The sequence below is a fragment of the Chiloscyllium punctatum genome, chromosome 1 (genome assembly GCF_047496795.1).
Source record: "Chiloscyllium punctatum isolate Juve2018m chromosome 1, sChiPun1.3, whole genome shotgun sequence".
Classification (NCBI taxonomy): domain Eukaryota; kingdom Metazoa; phylum Chordata; class Chondrichthyes; order Orectolobiformes; family Hemiscylliidae; genus Chiloscyllium; species Chiloscyllium punctatum.
Window position 1 is genome coordinate 127988036 of NC_092739.1, and position 19345 is coordinate 128007380.

The 19345-nt window shown below is 38.9% G+C and overlaps 1 protein-coding gene across 5 annotated transcripts in view; it reads right to left on the minus strand.

The window, feature by feature from the left end:
• The window catches only part of wdr7 (WD repeat domain 7), a 657873-nt gene that overhangs the window by 586605 nt on the left and 51923 nt on the right, over window positions 1-19345 (minus strand). For all 5 annotated transcript variants that reach the window (XM_072573923.1, XM_072573951.1, XM_072573942.1 and 2 more), the window contains 5 exons: window positions 17373-17547; window positions 12358-12434; window positions 10511-10630; window positions 10202-10347; window positions 8013-8115 (listed from right to left, as the gene is read on the minus strand). In XM_072573923.1, the coding sequence (XP_072430024.1) occupies window positions 8013-8115; window positions 10202-10347; window positions 10511-10630; window positions 12358-12434; window positions 17373-17547 (621 nt within the window). The remainder of the gene's footprint in view (window positions 1-8012; window positions 8116-10201; window positions 10348-10510; window positions 10631-12357; window positions 12435-17372; window positions 17548-19345) is intronic.

Here is a 19345-nt window from a genome sequence, read left to right on the forward strand (position 1 = left end):
CTCACTGAAGCAAAGGGTAAGGCAGAGGTCCTAAATGAGTACTTTGCTTTGGTCTTTCCCAAATGAGAAAATGGTGACAATGGCCCAGTTGAAAATGTGGATGTTGCACACTGATCAGTATACTGATCGGTAAAGAAGCATGGCTGAAAAGGCTACCAGCACTCCAGGTTGAGAAGTCACCAGGCCCAATGGGATGCATCCGAGATTGCTGAGAGAAGTAAGGGAGCAAATTGTGGAGCTGTTGATAAAAATTTTCCAGGACTCTGAACACAGGATTAGCACCAGGGGACTGGAGGATTGCAAATATGACATTGTTGTTTAAGAAAGGGACAAAGGATAACCCACAAAGCCATAGACCTGTCAGCTTGACATCAATAGTGGGAAAACTGATGGAAGCTATAATACGAGAAATAGGAAACAGGGGTAGGTATACATGGGCATTTCTCAGATTGTAAATGAGTTGAAAGTGGTGTTCCCTTGAGACTGGTGTTGGGAGCTTTGCTTTTTCTGATTTATATAAACAGTTTGAAGAGGTGTTGAGGATAGAATCTCTAAATTTGCAGATAACATGAAGCTAGGGAGAATATTGAATTGAAGTATGATGCTGAGTAACTTCAGAGGGACATTGACAAGTTACCCAAATGGGCAAACACTTGGTATAAAAGGCAAGGTGATACATTTTGGTAGAAGAAACATGGACAGACAATACAGGCTCAATGGTACAACTTTGAGGAGATCATAGGGATCTCAGGGTACAGGTACCTAACCCTCTGAAAGTGGCCAGGCAAGTTCTAAAGGAGGTTTATAGGAACCTTGGGCTTGTAATAGACGCATAGAGTATGAAAGCCAAGAACGGATGCTACACCTCTACAAATCATTGGTCAGACCACATTCAGAGTATTGCGTTCAGTTCTGGGCTCTTTATTTAAGGAAGAATGTTAAATCCCTGGCATGCGTGCAAAGGAGGAGATTTATCAGAATAATACAAAGAATGAGGGATTTTAGAAACAAGGTAAAATTAAATAAATTGAGCTTAATCTTCTCTGCTCCAACGAGAATAAGAAGTCACTTTATTATGAATAATTTTGACAGGGTAAAGAAGGGTATTCTGTTTCCATTAGTTGGTCAATCAGTAACTCTGGGTCACAATTTCAAGACTGTCAGCAAGACAGCCACGAGTGAGGAGAAACGTCTTTACTTAGGGAGTTATGATTTAGAATGGACTGGGAGAGTGGTGGGTGCAGAATCCATACAAGGCTTCAACAGACAGCTGGATATATATTCGAAAGTGACTAAATTAGACAGCTACAGAGATGAGACTGGAGAATGGGACTAGCTGGTTGCTCTTTTGGGAGCCAGTAAAGACACAAGGGGTTGAATGGCCTCCTTCTGCAATATAAAATTTTGTGATTCTAATACTACTCCTGAATAAATTTCCTCCGACAACCAATTTTGAGCCCCATGCATCCTGATCTCCTCTGACCTCTCAAATTGGCACAGTGAAAAGTACAGATACAAATGGTTTGATGAAATTTGAATACAAGGGGAATGGAATATAAAAGGTGGGATGTTTTGCAACAGTCATACTGGTGCTGTTGAGACATCTGGAATACCATGTGTAGTTTTGTTCTCTTTATTTGAGGAGGATATAAATACATTAGAAGCAGTTTAGAGAAGAGTCATTTGACTGATGCGTAGAATGGAAGCTTAACTTATGAGGAAAGGTTGGAACAATTGACCTGTATCTAATAGAGTTTATAAGAGTAAGAGGTGATGTTGACATAGAAGATCCTGAGGAGACTATTAAAAGGATGTTTCCCTTGTGGAAAAGTCTTGTACAAAGGCAACATAGTTTAAAGATAATGGCAGCTTCAATTTAAAGAAGAGAGGAGGAAAATGTTTCCTCTCAGAAAGTTGACTGTGCCTGCAGAGACCATTGAAGATAGAGTCATTGATTTTGTTTTTTTTAAGGTGAAAGCAGACAGATCCTTAACTAACAAGGGAGGCAAAGATGGCCAAGGGTTGGCAGGAATCAAATTGAGGTGATGAAGGGCTTTTGCCCGAAACGTTGATTTCGCTGCTCGTTGGATGCTGCCTGAACTGCTGTGCTCTTCCAGCACCACTAATCCAGGAATCAAATTGAGGTCATCTTAGGCCTCACTTCATTGAATAGTGGTGCAGACTCAAAAATATAATATATACCTGCTCTGAATTTGTATGTTTTAATATAAACACAGGACATTTTTTACTTTCACAATGTTCACATATTCATTAACACACAAAAATGATTTTTAATCAATGTATAATCTCCAGCAGTGCTTTTAATGAACTTTTAATAACCTATAAGTATTTAGTGAATAGTGAATAGTGGTGAATCTTTTGAATTCTCTACCAAGAGGGTTGTGAAAACTCAATTTTTGACTTGATTTCAAGTAGACATTTATGGATTTCTGATCACCAATTGCATAAGGGGTTAGAGGATAATGTGGGTAAAAAGGGTATGGAATTATTTGGTCAGCAATGGTCGTAAAAGGTGATAGAATAGGCTTGACAAGCTGAATAACTGCACCTTGTCTCTATGTTCCTACTTTTTCAACCAAGTGCCAAGAAAAGTTAATGAAATATTTGGAAGTAATTGAGGCAAAATATCAAATGAGAAAATATATTGCATTTCATTGTGAGTTTACGACACCTTATCACAAGTTGAGCTAAGTAATAAATGTAGTACTGTACATGATACAAACAGATCTTCACAAGATTAACATGTATACAAGATTGAAAAAATTGTGTAACAGTAATTATGGAAACAGGGACAGAAATGCTCAAACTACACCACGCAATCACCATCATTAGAAAGGAAAAAATACATGTTAATGCTTTAGAACTGTATAAAGGCAGTAGGTGTATTCTTAGGAGGGAAATCAGGAGACCAAAATAGGGGACATGAGATAGCTTTGGCAAATAGGGAGTTAAGGAAAATCCAAAGAGATGTTATAAATATATTAAGGACAAAAGAGCAACTAGGGAGGGAATAAGGCGCCTCAAAGATCAGCAAGGCAGCCTGTGTGTAGAACCACAGGAGATGGGGGGGGGGGGAGTGGGGGGTGGGGTGGGGTGGGGGGGGTGGTGGGGAGATACTAAAAGAGTATTTTGCATCAGTGTTTACTGTGCAGAAGAACATGGAAGATATAAAATGTGGGAAAACAGATGGTGACATCTCAAAAAATGCCCATATACAGAGAAGGAAGTGCTGGATATCTTAAAATGCATAGAAATGGATAAGTCCTTAGGTGCTGGCAGGTAGGACTAGATTGGGTTAGGATATCTGGTCGGCATGAACAAATTGAACCAAAGGGTCTGTTTCCATGCTGTACATCTCTATGACTCTATGACCTGATCATGTGCATCCTAGAACTCTGTGACAAGCTAGGGAAGTGATTGCTAGGCCCTTGCTGAGATACTTGTATCATCGATAGTCACAGGTGAAGTGTCGGAAGACTGGTTAGCAAGGTGAGATTTCATGGAATATAGAGAAAACTAGCCATTTGGATACAAAACTGGCTCAAAGGTAGAAGATAGATTACTTAACAGTGTGGAAACAGGCCCTTCGGCCCAACAAGTTCACACTGACCCGCCGAAGCGCAAACCACCTATACCCCTACATTTACCCCTTACCTAACACTACGGACAATTTAGCATAGCCAATTCACCTGACCTGCACATCTTTTGGACTGTGGGAGGAAGCCGGAGCACCAGGAAGAAACCCACGCAGACACGGGGAGAATGTGCAAACTCTATACAGTCAGTCGCCTGAGGCGGGAATTGAACTCTGGCGCTGTGAGGCAGCAGTGCTAACCACTGTGCCACCGTGCCGCCCATAGGGTCGTGGTGGAGGGTTGTTTTTCAGACTGGAGGCCTGTGATCAGTGGAGTGCCACAAGGATCAGTGCTGGGTCCACTACTTTTCATCATTTGTATAAATGATTTGGACGTGAGCGTAAGAGGTATAGTTAATAAGTTTGCAGATGACACCAAAATTGGAGGTGTATTGGACATCAAAGAAGGTTACCTCAGATTAAATTGGGATCCTGATCAGATGGACCAATGGGCTGAGAAGTGGCAGATGGAGTTTAATTTAGGTAAATGCAAGCTGCTGCATTTTGGGAAAGTAAATCAGAGCAGGATTTATACATTTCATGGTAAGATCCGAGAGAGTGTTGCTGAACAAAGAGACCTTGGAGAGCAGGTTCATAGTTCCTTGAATGTAGAGTCACAGGTAGATAGGATAGTGAAGAAGGTGTTTGGTATGTTTTCCTTTATTGGTCAGAGCACTGAGTATAGAAATTGGGAGGTCATGTTGTGGCTGTATAGGACATTGGTGAGGTCATTGTTGGAATATTGCATGCAATTCTGCTCTCTCTCCTATCGGAAGGATGTTGTGAAACTTGAAAAGGGTTCCAAAAAGATTAACAAGGATGTTGAAAGGGTTGGAGGATTTGAGCTACAGGGAGAGGTTGAATAGGCTGGAGTTGTTTTCCCTGAGGGATGACCTTACAGAGGTTTATAAAATCATGAGAAGCATGGATAGGGTAAATATTCAAGATCTTTTCCCTGGGGTCGGGGAGTCCAGAACAAGAGGGCATATGTTTAGGGTGAGAAGAGAAAAATTTTAAAGGGACCTAAAGGGCAACTTTTCCACACAGAGGGTGGTACGTGTATGGAATGAGTTACCAGAGATGAAGGCTGGTACAATTGCAGCATTTAAAAAGCATCTGAATGGGTATATGAATAGGAAGGGTTTGGAGGAGTATAGGCTGGGTGCTGGCAGGTGGGACTAGATTGGGCTGGGATATCTGGTTGGCATGGACAGGTTGGACCGAAGGTTCTGTTTCCCTGCTGTCATCTCTATGACTCTATAATAACTCTCAGAAAGGTTTGGTATGGAGTCTCAACATGCAATGTTAACCGAGATGCTGATGAGGTTGCTTTGTGCATCCAATTTCTTTTCAAATTTCCAACATGACCACTAAGTGTACTGTGTCTTCAATGTAATTTTTTTATTAGTATTTTGTTGGGGAAAAGAATCACTCTTTCTCAAGTCACGAGTAATTTCTGAAATACTCTGGAGTAGAATAATGCAGGAGACTGTCAAGTAGCTTCTGCATGTAAGGACTGATCAGGGGTTTGAACCTCCAATCTGTGAATTGGACACATGAAAACCATGAATGTACATTTCTTCTGCATCTGACTGAGGAGTTCATGCAGTTCAACAAACTACATGCTTTATCTAACATACAAGTACCTTTATCAGTCAAGGTAATCAGAATGTATTGGCTCTCCGAAAATGTTGTTGGTCCCAAGTTTCAGAGAAAGACAAAATGCAGTTTTAATGTACGCTATCAGTTTAACTTAGTTCTGTATAAGTTACTCTGTTTCATAGCGCATTATTTACAGACCTGAGTCACCAGTCAGCAGATGCAAAAACCAATATTGAGGATCATACCAACATCCATTTGAGTCTTCACAATAAAAGCTATATGGTACCTATTATACTACAGCATCCTCTACTGGTTAAGTGATAGACTGCAGTAATGTTATTCTCAAAGAAAATGATATACTGTGTCCACTTATGATATAATTACAATGTATTACCAATTAAACACTGTATAAATTCTATTTCACCAGTTGATTATTTACAAGTAACATTTTTACTCCAGACCTTAGCCAGCCAGTGAATACTTCAGATATCATACTGAAAGGGGTAGTCCGTGCACAGTGCCTATGAACAGCAATGCGGAATTGATGTGTCACACCTCAGCAGCCATTTTCTAATTGTTTTGACCTTGGTCCTTATAAAGAGCTTTGCTCAAGAAAACATAACTCAATTTAGCAGTTTGGCAAAGTCCCCTTGACTGAATCTTATGAAAGAATGTAATTCATTACACCCTTTATGGAAATTGAAATTTATACAAGATTGGAAGATAATTTTAGATAAAGTGCTTTTTACTCAAATACAGTTGTTTTCTTAAATAGAAAAATAAGGTAATTTTAACCATTCATTCATATTATTGCCATGTGAGGGATTTTGCTCACTGCAAACTAACATTATCTTAGGACACAATGACTGCACGGTAAAAATGGTCTTAAACCATTAAGGAGTGTCCTGAGAACATAAAAACCATAATATAAATGCAAATCATTCTTTTCTTTAATTCTTCATGATATTAGATCTCAAGCTCACTCGATCACTGGATGAGAGAGCTGACTTATCACGAGAAGTTGAATAAACTACCTATAATCTCTCGAGTTTAGGACAAGGAGTCGTGATCTCATTTAAACATACAAGATGGTGAAGGGCTTGACAGGGTAGACACAGAGGTTGTTTTCACTTTCTGGAGAATCTGGAAAATAGGAGCAGAGTCTCAACCAGTCAATCACACAGACTGAACAGAGGACAGAAGTATTCACTCACAAAGTTTGTGAATGCTTGGAAATGTTCTTGAGGTGGTGGTGGTAAGTTGCTTTCTTGAACTGAAGTCCACTTGGAGTGGGAACATCACAGTGTTGTTCTTGTTTCTAGTCAATGGTAAAGCTCAGAGTGCCGGTAATAGGACACTCTCCAGTGGGAGCAATGTTTTTCAATGTCAAGAGGATATGGATAGACACTCTCCTGCTGGATAAAGTTCATCACCTGTCACTTGTGCAGTGCGAATGTTACATGGCATTTATCAGCCCAAGCTAGAATTTTGAGTGTGTGGTGATGGAAAGACACAGCAGGTCAGGCAGCATCCGAGGAGCAGGAGAATCACATTTCGGGTATAAGCCCTTCAACAGCAAACATTGATAAGGAGCAGACAAAAAAGTGAAGTTGAAGCTCTACAACAGCCATCACCACAGTGAATAGTAGGTTAGGCTTGGCAGTTCATAATGTCTGCTCCAGCTGTCTTTGCAATTCAGAATAAATATTCATCTCACCTTACATAAAGTGTACACGTCATATGCGAGTCACCAATGGACACAACAAACTCTGCATTATGAAGCTTTAGTCATGCCCTTGTCTGGAAAACTATTTATCAGAAACCAAATATTCCTGATCACAAGGTCTGCCATGACAATGAACTCGGACACTGAATATTAAAGAATACACAGCACTGGATGGTGTTAAGCGTACACACTAGCAATGATCAAGACCATATAGTCAAGCCCATGCTTAAGAATTTGTGCCTTGTATCATTTTTCACCAGTCCTAGATTTTTAACATGTATCCTTATTGAAACTCAAAAAAAATTGAATGAATGCTGCCAACTCCAAGTACAACTGAAGTATGATTGAAAGGGGCAATTTTAATATTGATCTGGAAGCAAATGTTGCAAAAGCTTAGCCAGTTCAAGTGAGTAGCTTTGTCTAGAACAACTTTATGGAATCAAGCCAGTGCTTGGTTGATCAACATAACTGAAGTCAAAACTTTTGATTTAGCATTCAACAAATGTTTTACTTTGCAGACATACTAGTGATTGAAAGACACTTACAAATTATTTTTCAAAACTTCAAAAGTCTAAAAGCTTTACAATTGCAAAACCCAGAGTATATCAGAGTAGAATTTAGTCGAGGGTGCTCAAAAGACAGCTGAACTCAAGACTGGAATCAAATTGAGCCTAGTTTCTAAAATGGAAGCCTCGTTTCAATATAATCTTAAACCATGACGCAGGGATACAAGTCCATTTCAAAAAAGCTTATCCTCTTACAGTGCAATATAGGATGCATATCTTGTGCTGAAGGTTTTAAACTGAGCAATGAAAATGTGACAGCAGTGTAATAGTTTAATGTCAATGGGTCCTATGAAGAGTGGATAACCAGAAGCTCAATGCTTCAGATAACCTGAAATTAACATTTCCACTTTCTAATACGACAACCTTAATAAATACATCCAAAAAACAAGCAAAGCAAAATATTACATATCAACGAAAGTAAGCTATTTACTAAAATCCAATATGTGAACAAAGTATGGCTTACAGATTTATCTTTCCAGTCCAGCACCTTAAATAGTAATGGAGGAATGGAGTTCTCAATGGCTTTGCCAACATTACTGCGGAAGGACTCACTGGCTGGTAAGCAGCTGTTAGGAAAATACAATTTTTTTAAAAATTCACATAAAAATCACCACATATTGGAAGATACTAGTACAATAAAATGTACCACAACAGTGAAAAATAGGATGGCACTTACTGAAGTTTCAGTATAGAGCCAAAGAGATGTACAGCACGGAATCAGACTCTTTGGTCATACTCGTTCATGCTTACCAGATATCCTAAATTAATCTAGTCCCATTTGCCAGTATTTGGCCTATTTCCTGCTAAATCCTTTCTATTCACGTACCCATCCAAATGCCTTTTAAAATGTTCCTGTTGTACCAGCCTCCACCACTTCCTCTAGCAGTTCATTCCATACACACACCACCCTCTGCATGAAAACATTGTCCCTTAGATTTCTTTTATAACTTTCCTCTCTCAATGTAAACCTATGCCCTCTAGTTTTGGGCTCCCCCTACCTTAGGCTATTCACTTTATCCATGCCCCTCTTGATTTTATAAACCTCATTTAGGTCATCCTTCAGCCTCTGAAACTTCAGAGAAAACAGTCCCAGCCTATTCGACTCAAATCCTCCAACCCCAGCAACATCCTTGTATATCTTTTCTGCACCCTTTTAAAGTTTAACAACATCTTTCCTATAGCAGGGAGCCCAGAAATGAATGCTGTATTTCAAAAGTGGCCGTACAACAAATGTAAGAAAGTGCCTTAACACAAACAAATGCAATATGCCTATGTGCATAAATACAGATTTAGTTTTATGTAAGGACAATACTAAGAACTACAATAAGAATTATATAACTAGTTTAAATAAATGCTGCTAATTATGTCAAGTAACTACTTCAAAAAACAAATAGTGGAGAGCTCTATTAGGCCTGCATTCTAACATACTGTTGATCTCTGCAGTAGTGTTCATCTGCTAAAAAAAAACCTTAATTTGACACTTCAAACAAAATGGAAAAGACCTGACTAGATTAAATTCATTAAATAAGCTTTCTGTTGTTAGTGAACCAAACGTGAGAGTGGTTGATTTGTAGTCACTAAATCAACTCTCACTTTTTCAAAGGTCTTCTAGAATTATACTGATTTTTTAGAACTCTGCAGAAACAGTTATTGTGTTTCAATATATTTTTAATTGCAATCCTTTACCAATTTTAATGCTGAGAATACACAACAAAATGGTATGCAGGAGACACAAAGTTTAAGTAGGTATTTGACATGCAGCAGAACCTGGGATGGGGAAGCACAGTGCAGCTGCATGGCCAGGCATGATGGCGTGGGAGCAGTCTTGTGTTTAATTTGTAAATGAAGACAACTGAAAACTTATTGATAATGGACTTTAATCCTAGAATTCCACAATATTATCACAAGCGCTGCTCAAATTTATAAGCAATGAAGCCTTTGATCTAGCAGGAGATCATGGTAGGAGAAACCCAGATATTACAAAACTGGCAAGTGAACTGAAGTTTTAGCATGACGTCTGCGCTTTGATTCTGGCAGTTTTACTATATCAGCAAAGATGGCACATGACACATGCCTAAGTGGAGGTCCATGTTTAGCAACACTGGGATTTGATTTTCAAAGTGATCTCATAAAACATGAAATTTACTATTTCATCATAGATTCCTGAATGTGAAAGTTTATGGCCATCTTTCCTCTCAGATACATAAACATGCATGAAAATCTAAAAACAAAAGCAAAATTTTCTAGATGCTACAAACCGGAAATAAAAACATCAAAGGCCATAGACCTGAAACATTACAACTATTTCTCTTCGCACTAGTGCGGTTGACTTGCCTACTTGCACCATCTTGTTTTTTTTATTTAAGAAAATTTCAAAATTTAACATACTATGATTAAAGCACAACAGGCAATCAGAGCTTTCATTTTATTTGAAAATTGAACTGAAATTAAAGTGATGAAACACACTTTGTCTATGCTTTATCAAATCAATTTACACATTTCATTAATTGGAATGTTAATGCAGTATTTTCTGTCAACCTAACAAGTGGTATACAACATCAATCTGGAATTGTATTCACAAACATTGCTCCTGAAGTGTGAAGAGTGTGATGCAAAGCAGCAATAAAAAACATTTTGGAAGTTCAAGCCTACCTTGGTGGTAGCTGGTAAGTAAAGCTACTCCCATCTTCTGTCCAAATGACAACTTTTTCAGCATTTACAAATTCACCCCCAGTCCAATACTGGTCATTAGCACTAGATACTGAGCAGAGCAGAGAAAAATCTCCAGCATCAAACACCTGAAAAAAAAAGGGCAAAGAAATATAATGCTAAGACAATTAAGTGTAAAAGCCATAATAACTGAATGAATTGTTAAATTTTTATATTAGTTTTACATTTAAAAATTTGATCTCAAACTTCTCCTCCTTCAATTATCTCATACATCAGTACATAAAGTCTTACCCGCCAATATTTGGAGCATACTACCAGCAGAGATTGCTGTGTATATGTGCAAAATGAAATGCTTTGGCAGTTCAGGCAGTAAATAGGTTTAGATTCCTCTTCAAATACTGGTTCAGTATCCTATGAGGTAGAAAAAGTTTATGAAACATGTTGGTGCTCTTCACGTTGCTCTCACTTGGATTTAGAGTATTGTAATCAATTATAAATAAATCAAAATTTATCAAAGTAAACAGAGGCATAATAATCAATAATATAAGCTAACAAAATCAAGTGTGGCACTCAACCACCCATTATTACAAGCACAATATTTTTCTTCTTTAGTAACTCAGCTGAAATGATGAGCATGTAAAGTAATCTCACAATTTGATCAGTGTCTAATTCTGATATGTGATCTCTGAGGATGACACTCTTAAAAGAGCAACAACACCAGTCATTGCGAGTGTGGTGCTAGAAAAGCACAGCAGGTCAGGCAGCAGCTGAGGAGCAGAAGAATCGACATTTCGGGAGTAAGCCCTTCATCAGGAATATCAGAAACAACAGCAAAATTCTCAGGAAACCTGAACCTTAAGCAAAGTGCCAGGGATGCTGGAAATCAAACAAAAACAAAATGCTGGAAAATCTCAGCTAATCTGGCAGCATCTTTTTTTAGATTAGATTACTTACAGTGTGGAAACAGGCCCTTCGGCCCAACAAGTCCACACCGCCCCACCGAAGCGCAACCCACACCATACCCCTACATTTACCCCTTACCTAACACTACGGGCAATTTAGCATGGCCAATTCACCTGACCTGCACATCTTTGGACTGTGGCAGGAAACCGGAGCACCCGGAGGAAACCACGCAGACACGGGGAGAACGTGCAAACTCCACACAGTCAGTCACCGGAGGTGGGAATTGAACCCGGGTCTCTGGCACTGTGAGGCAGTAGTGCTAACCACTGTGCCACCGTGCCGCCCACTGTGGAGACAAAGCAAAGTTAACATTTTAGGTCCAGTGATCCTTCTTCAGAACTGGACCCAAAATGTCCCAGCAATTTCAGAATTAAATCTGAACCTTACCTAACTAAGAAATTCAACCTTGCGCCTGTAATAGCTTTCTACAGCTGACCTTGCCTCATTTGATTGCATTGCAAGGAATTTTAAGGAGATCCCAGACAATTAGATAAGTTATACTAGACAGGAAGAAATTTTTCCCTTTGATGGAGAGATCAATCACCAGAAAACATAAATTTAAGACAAGGGGCAGAGGTTTAGAGATGGGAGGAGAAACCTCTTCACCCAGAGGGTGATGGTAATCTTGAACTCACTGCCTGTGTGCATGTGTGCAAACACCAAAGGAAGGGCCTGCAACATTCTGGCAATTTGCCAGAGTCCATGCTGGTCCACAGGTATCTCTGTTAAAAAGACAAGTGATGATTTTAGGTTGAGAGCATGATGCAAGCCAAGGAAATAGGCTTCCATGAACAAATAGAACTTGCATATATACAACATATGACCAAGCAATGCATAGTTCATGATATCACGAATCACAAGTAACCTTGCAGGTAACCAGAAAACATGATGAAGAAAGTGAAATAAAAGTAATTAGCAAAACAAAGACGTCTCAAATAAAGTGTATCTTGAAAATTGAATAATATTTACTGATATTAAGGATGGCATCAAGACATAAAAATTCATTATTCCAGTCCATTGGGTATTCAGAAACCAGTAGGAATCACAATGTTAGGGCTGTATTACCATTACAGTTCCTCATGATGCATGGAAAATCTCTTCCAAAAAAATGAAACTAATGATTACAGAACTTGCTGACTTACAAAACTACTCTATCCAAATGCTTAAAATCATACCTGCATTCGATTGATTTCGGCAGTAATAATCCACACCTTCAAAATTCCAGTCATTGAAACTGCTACCACCGTGTCCTCTGAGAATTTCAAAAAAACAAAATTGTCATTCAGGCATGAACAGTTCAATGAAATATCATGCATATGGTAATAATTTGCATAATACCCTACAACAATTGTAAAGCTGTCTCTAAAGCCAGTTATGTAGTAAAAATACAGAAGATACTCAAGCTGCCATATATATCATCCTGTCACATCCAGGAACACATTGTCATTAGAAAGTGGACAATCATTCAATGAGTGAGCTCGCAGCTTTACATAGTTTGGTGCTGCTGATCTATTGTACAAAGACAATGAAAAATGTTATCATTCAGGAACACAAAATCTCAAAATCATAACACCTCAAATTTTAAATACACGCAATTACTTTGTTATCACTGCCTGCACTCTAATTCCATTGCACAGTATAAACAGGGAATGGAATATCAGTTGCCAATAAGACTGGTTCCACAAAAAAAGAATGTATTTCTTGCCAATTCTAGAAAATAATTCTCTTCGATTTAGAGAGGTTAATCCAATTCAAAACAAAAAAAAATTGAGTGCCCTAAAGATCTATTTTCAGAAACCAGGAACAGTCCTGAATAACTTTGGCAACAATAAAGACACTGAAAAAAGTAAATGACAATGAAGTAAAAAAGCACGGACTAGAAAATACAAGATTACTACCAATACAAACAAGCAATAGAAACAGCTTAATGAATCTGTCATGGAAGTAGGAACAAACATCAGAGGGATTTTAAAAGGAAAGTGGATCAATAAAGTATGTATTATGACTGACTCCAATGTCTGAAAAGATGGGAGATTGGGGTAAATGGCAAAATATCAATATGAAAGGCAACAAGTTGAAACAAAGTTACTTGCACACATCGTTCTGCTTTAATGAACATTTTGTTAATGTGCGTCACCATAACACAATTGGGGACACTGCTTCTAAATCACAAACTTTTGAAGTGTGTATTGGTCATAATGCAATTCTGGCCCCATTAGTTGAAGGATGCTGCTATTACATGATTTTCGTATAGCACAGGGTTGCACAAGAACGGAACTACTGCATTATAGCAGAACCAACTGTATAATAGACGGAAAAGACACAGGAAGACATTTGCAAAAGGACTTGAAGGATTGGATTAACCAGGAAGAATAGATCTTTTGTATGTAAAGGCAAAGGAGGTTAGTGGGACTCAGCATAAAGGATGCAAATCAACAGCAAATGATGATAAATAAGGTATTTTATTAATAAACCCTGATGAAATAAGAAAAAGATAGTAAAAGCTTGTTGAAGAACTATTCACAAAAAATGAAACACCTAAATGATTGAAGTAGAAGCAGAAAGAAATGTTGCCATGGATTCACTTGGCCAGAAATACTAAAGAGTGAGATTCGAGTAGTAATGAGATAAACACTGTAAAAGCAGCTAAAATAGGTCAAAGACCTACAAATGAGATTAAAAATATCGGATGGATTTAACACCAATGATTATTAAGCTAGTCAAAGTTTTTTTTAAATGAGGAAGATGTTTAGAGAGCTTCAGACAACCAACAATAAACAAGCAAAGGAAGAAGTCAAAGGTATGTCGATGTTCTGACTTTCACACAAGTCACTTGACAGCCCATTCATTGAAGGTTGTGTTGAGATCCATACCAAAAAGACTGGATGTGCAAGTTTATCCACTTTGATTAGAAGAATAAAAAAGCAACTTCTCTAAATGGAGAAAAAGTTAGAAATGCTTCAGTGAAGGAGAATCTGAGTGCCCTCTCGCATGCCCTCAAGCTAATTAAGGAAGACAAATGAAATTTTGTCATTTATTTATTGTTGAGGAAAGGAAGAAAGAAGATGGAAAGTGCTGTTATTATTGAACAAGGCACTGGTGAGACCATATCTTGAGTACTGTGGACAGTTTTTGTCCCCTTACTTGAGGAAGGGTGCAATTGCACTCTAGTCAGTTCAGAGAAGGTTCACTCGATTAATTCCAGAGATGAAAGCCTCATCTTATGAGGCAAGATTGAATATTTTAGACCTCGTAACCTGCAGTTTAGAAGAATGAGAAATCCAACGGAGGCATATTAGATGCTAAAGGGAACAGATGAGGTAATTGTAGAGCGCATGGTTTCCCTTACAGCACAATATTGAATGAGGGGTAGCAGGTTTGGGTAAAGGATTGGCAGAATTAAAATAGAAATGAGGAGCAATTACTGCTCTCGAAGAACCACGCATCTGTGGAACTCGCTACCTCAGAATGCAGAGGATACCAGGACACTGAATAAATTTGAGGAAGTAGACAGATTTTTCATTAGCAACAGGTTGAAAAGCTATGGGGAGCTCCCAGGAAAATAGAATGGAGGCCAAGATTAAATCAACCATGATCAGATTAGATTATATAAGATTCCCTACAGTATGGAAACAGGCGCTTTGGCTGAATAAGTCCACACCGACCCTCCAAAGATAACCCACCCAGACCCATTCCCCTGCATTTATTGAAGCACCTAACACTATGCACAATTTCGCATGGCCAATTCACCTGACCTACACACCTTTGGATTTTAGGAGGAAACCGGAGCACCTGGAGGAAACCCACGCAGACATGGGGAGAATGTGCAAACTCCACACAGACAGTCGCCCGAGGTGGGAATCGAATTCGGGTCCCTGGCGCTATGAGGCTGCAGTGCTAACCACTGAGCCACCGTGCTGCCCATATTGGATAGCAGAGCGGGCCTGAGGGGTAGAATCGCTTATTCCTGTTCCTAGTTTGCATGTAAACAATTAACACTCAACATATAACTTTACTAGTTAAAACTTTTATCCCCTTTTAAATATACACACTCACAACAACACACATAAGTCTAAAAAAGGGTTTATGGACAAGAAGACAAAACTGTGAAAGCAGTTTAGACGTGCATGTTCAAAGGTTATTAAGAGGATTTTGATTTTTCTGTTGGCCAGAATGCTACTTCTCAGTTGTCCTCCAGATGGTTCTATTAGTTTGCAAAAGGCACAGGGTGACTGACTCACCTATAAATGATCTCTGACATCAATTCAGAGTCACACTTAGAGCAACTGCTGAAGGAACGATAAATTAGTTTTCTTCAAGTTTACTGCAAAGAACAGAGAGAGAGTTCCTAAGCTGGCGTGGCCTGAAGTTTTCTTTTGCTCACAGCCACAAACTGTTTAGTTTCCTGAGAACCAAACATAAAATTGTTGGCTGCTAGAAGGCCATTGTCACCAAAACTTGACCATAGCCCAACCAACTTCTTTTGCCAACCAAAACTCTATCCAGCTCTAGATCATCTATAAACTGTATTTCAATTACTGGTTCATAAACAGCTCAATTCTTGATGTTTACAATGGGTGTCAAGTTAGTTACATTGTGTACAGAGAATAACTACAACAATTTCAAACCAGTAGCAATTCCCCAGCTATCCTTGGTTTTTAAAACTGTTCTTTTCTCATTTCAGTCCACAATAAAAAAAAGTTAAATAGTCTCCATACATTGAAATATACATGACTTTGGCAAAACCAAACTCAACAAGAAATATTCATGTAATGGTATAAGGAAAAGAACCAGCATAGGGGCAAGAATTCAAATACTTAGGAAGAATAAAATCTGTAGATGAAAAGTGCAGTAATAAAATAAGAGCAAGGACAGCAATGGGAAAGATCATCTTTGGCAGATTATTTTCTTAAAATCAAGTTCCCAAAATCATAGAATCATACAGTACACAAACGGCCCTTCAGCCCACCGAGTCTGTACTGCCAAAAATACATTCTTACTGACATTCGATCGACTTTCTTGCACTGGGCACACAATGTTGAATTTTATTACACTTCCAGCCGGCTGTCCTTTTCCAGCACCACACTTTTTGATTATGCTATTAACCTGTCCAGCTATCTTCATGGACTGTGGACAAGCTTTACAGATATATCTCCGTAGTAGGTGGGACTTGAACTGAGGCCCAAGTTCTCTGCCTCAAAAGCTCCAAGGCCACCTTTGGTAAGACGATAAGTTGCAAACTAGAAAGCCCAAAGACCTACCTATAAACACTTTGATTTGGTAATGTTGATTTGGGTAGTTATGATCTTACAAGAAACTGAGAGACCTAACTTATAAAATAGTTTTCAAATATGGATTTGAAGAAAAATTAAAAGGAATTGCTAAATTGAAAAACTAAAATGATACAACATTGTGCATGGTGAATGAATGAATAAATTTGTTGAACATAATTAGGAAATGGCACACTTGAAAAAGAAACACAGACTTGTAAGAGACATCATGGAGGGACAATTTTATGAAAAAGAAGAGGAGGAAAGGCGAGACTATCAATGTTGAATAGCTTGAAAATTGGAAGAATGGCAGCTCAGAGAAATTAGTAAAGACCTGTTTGAGTTAAGAAGAATGGTAATGCCATCAGAAACCAATCACTATAGGAAAGAGAAGGATGGCCCAAGATATTACTGCAACATGGAAACTTTTTTCTTTCATTGTGCTTTCCCTCCTCAATTATTTTAAAGTTACCAAAACATGTGTAACGAAATAACTTTAGAGCTAACCTTTTCTCACCTTAGTAGTTAAGATTTCAAATTGTTTTATCCTTTATCTGATGATAAATTTTAAAATGCAGCATTTTCTAAGCAAGAAATATTCTAACTTCAAAAACATACTCAGAAAACACCAGTAAAACCCTAAATGTTAAACCCGGTTATAGTCTTTGCAATTTCATTCTATAACATCGGCAATCATTTTGCCACGAAAGCTATTTAAATGGCCAACAGCTTTATGAAGGCGGCCACCAGGAACTCTAATATATTTGCCACAAAATTAAAATAACAAATGACTATTACTCCTGAAATCACTGGAAAGCATCTCTAAAATAAGTAGAAAAAACATACAATCATAACTTCATCTCAGTTTGTAGTCATATGAAAAAAATACTAAAAACATGTTAACAAAATGTATTCCTCACCTTTTGTTCTCAGTGAACGTATAATGCTCATTGAACTAATCCAATCAGGAGAAATCTTGGACACCAAAGAATAAAGCACTTCCAGGCTAACGGCATCGACTATAAGGATTTCCGGATAATGTCCGTAGCATAGCAGTCTTCCTTCGCGTTGAGTTCCAACACTGAACTGATAAAACTAATTTTTTGATAGATAATTAGAATAGCAAAGTTTTGAGTCCTCTTTTATAAACGTTAGCAAAAGATTTCACTCCCAAAATCAGAGCCCATCTTTCACACAAATCCAAATTCAAGTTTCTTTAATCAGGTTTCTGTATTACCAGAAACTGTACTTACTTAACTTCTATAATTAATCCTTTACAAGATTGATTTGGAGATGCCGGTGTTGGACTGGAGTGTACAAAGTTAAAAATCACAACACCAGGTTATAGTCCAACAGGTTTAATTGGAAGCACACGAGATATATAATTTCAGTGACATCACACTAAAATTTTGCTATAAATTCTGTGTGTTAGGATTGAGCCTTCCACTACAACCTGATGAAGGAGCGTCGCTCCGAAAGCTAGTATGATATTTAACTCTATTAAGATTGTAATGCCCTGCAACCTTTGACATTGATAACCACGGTCCTTCCTCCAATTAAGCTCCTTATTCTGTTTCTCCCTATTCAACAAAACTGCCCTCCCACTTTTGTGGATGCAACTGAATCATCTCCATCAAATGTTTATCCTTTCATGTCAGAAGTATGTCCAAAGTAGGTATAAAATAAAACACTCATTTCTGAAGCTGAGCCACCATTCAATTGAATATTGCTGACCTCAACTCAATTTATCTGGCGCAAAGCATCAGAGGATTTGCAGACATAAGTGGGCAGGGACTGGACCGGGGAGAAGAGACCAATTCAAGATAGGAAGAAATGAGTTCTGTGGGGCAGGAGCAGACAGAAAAAAATGGGTCCACTGGACAGTCCTGTTTGTGGATTTTTGGAAGGAGGTAAAAGCGAACTGTGTGGGGTTGGAGGACAATCAGCTTGGAGGCGGTGTGGGGGAGGTGGGAATCACCAAATGAAATGTTAGCGACAGTAGCTGACACAATGGCCTGATGATCCACAGTGGGGTCATGGTCTGGGGGACGTGGCACTCAGCCTCTGCAATGTCAGTCCATCAGACAACAATAATACCACTCTTGTCATTTGGCTTAATTATAAATCAGGAGTGGATATGAGTGCATGGGGTGCAGTCAGTTCAAGGGGAGATAGGCTGGAATGAGTCAGGGGGGAGCAGAGAAATTGAGGGGACCAATGTAACGTCGACTGTACTCAATGAACAGGTCGGGTGCAGGCAGAAGGCCAGAAGGAGGGGTGGTGGTGGTGGTGGTGGTGGTGGTGGTGGTGGTGATGGTGATGGTGATGGTGATGGTGATGGTGATGGTGGTGATGGTGGTGATGGTGGTGATGGTGGTGATGGTGGTGGTGGGTGGGGGGGGGGGAAGAAGAGTGTTGAAGGTAAGCAAAGGGGTCTGTGGGACAAGGAAATTCACGTTTCAGGCCAGAGCCCTTCATTGGAAAGGGCGAATGAAGGGCTTCGGCCTGAAATACCGACTTTCTTGCTTCTCAGATGCTGCCTGACCTGCTGTGCTCTTCCAGCAACACACTCTCAACTCGGATCTCCAGCATCTGCAGACCTCACTGTCTCCCAGTCTGTGGGACAAGCAGAGGATCCTTGTCCAAAGAAATGGGTGTGGAGGTGAAGACAACTCAGGAAGAGTTTGGCAACATGTTATGCCCAAAATTCATTACAGTGGGGATGTAGAAGAATAAAACGGAGACCTCTGCTAAGCACAGAATATCTGAAACATTAACTCTGATTTTTCTGCGCAGCTACTGCCAGATCTGTTGAGTTTTTCCAACAATTTCTGCTTTGTTTATGACTTACAGCATCCACAATTCTTCAGGTTTCAACTTATCTGTGTTTGTT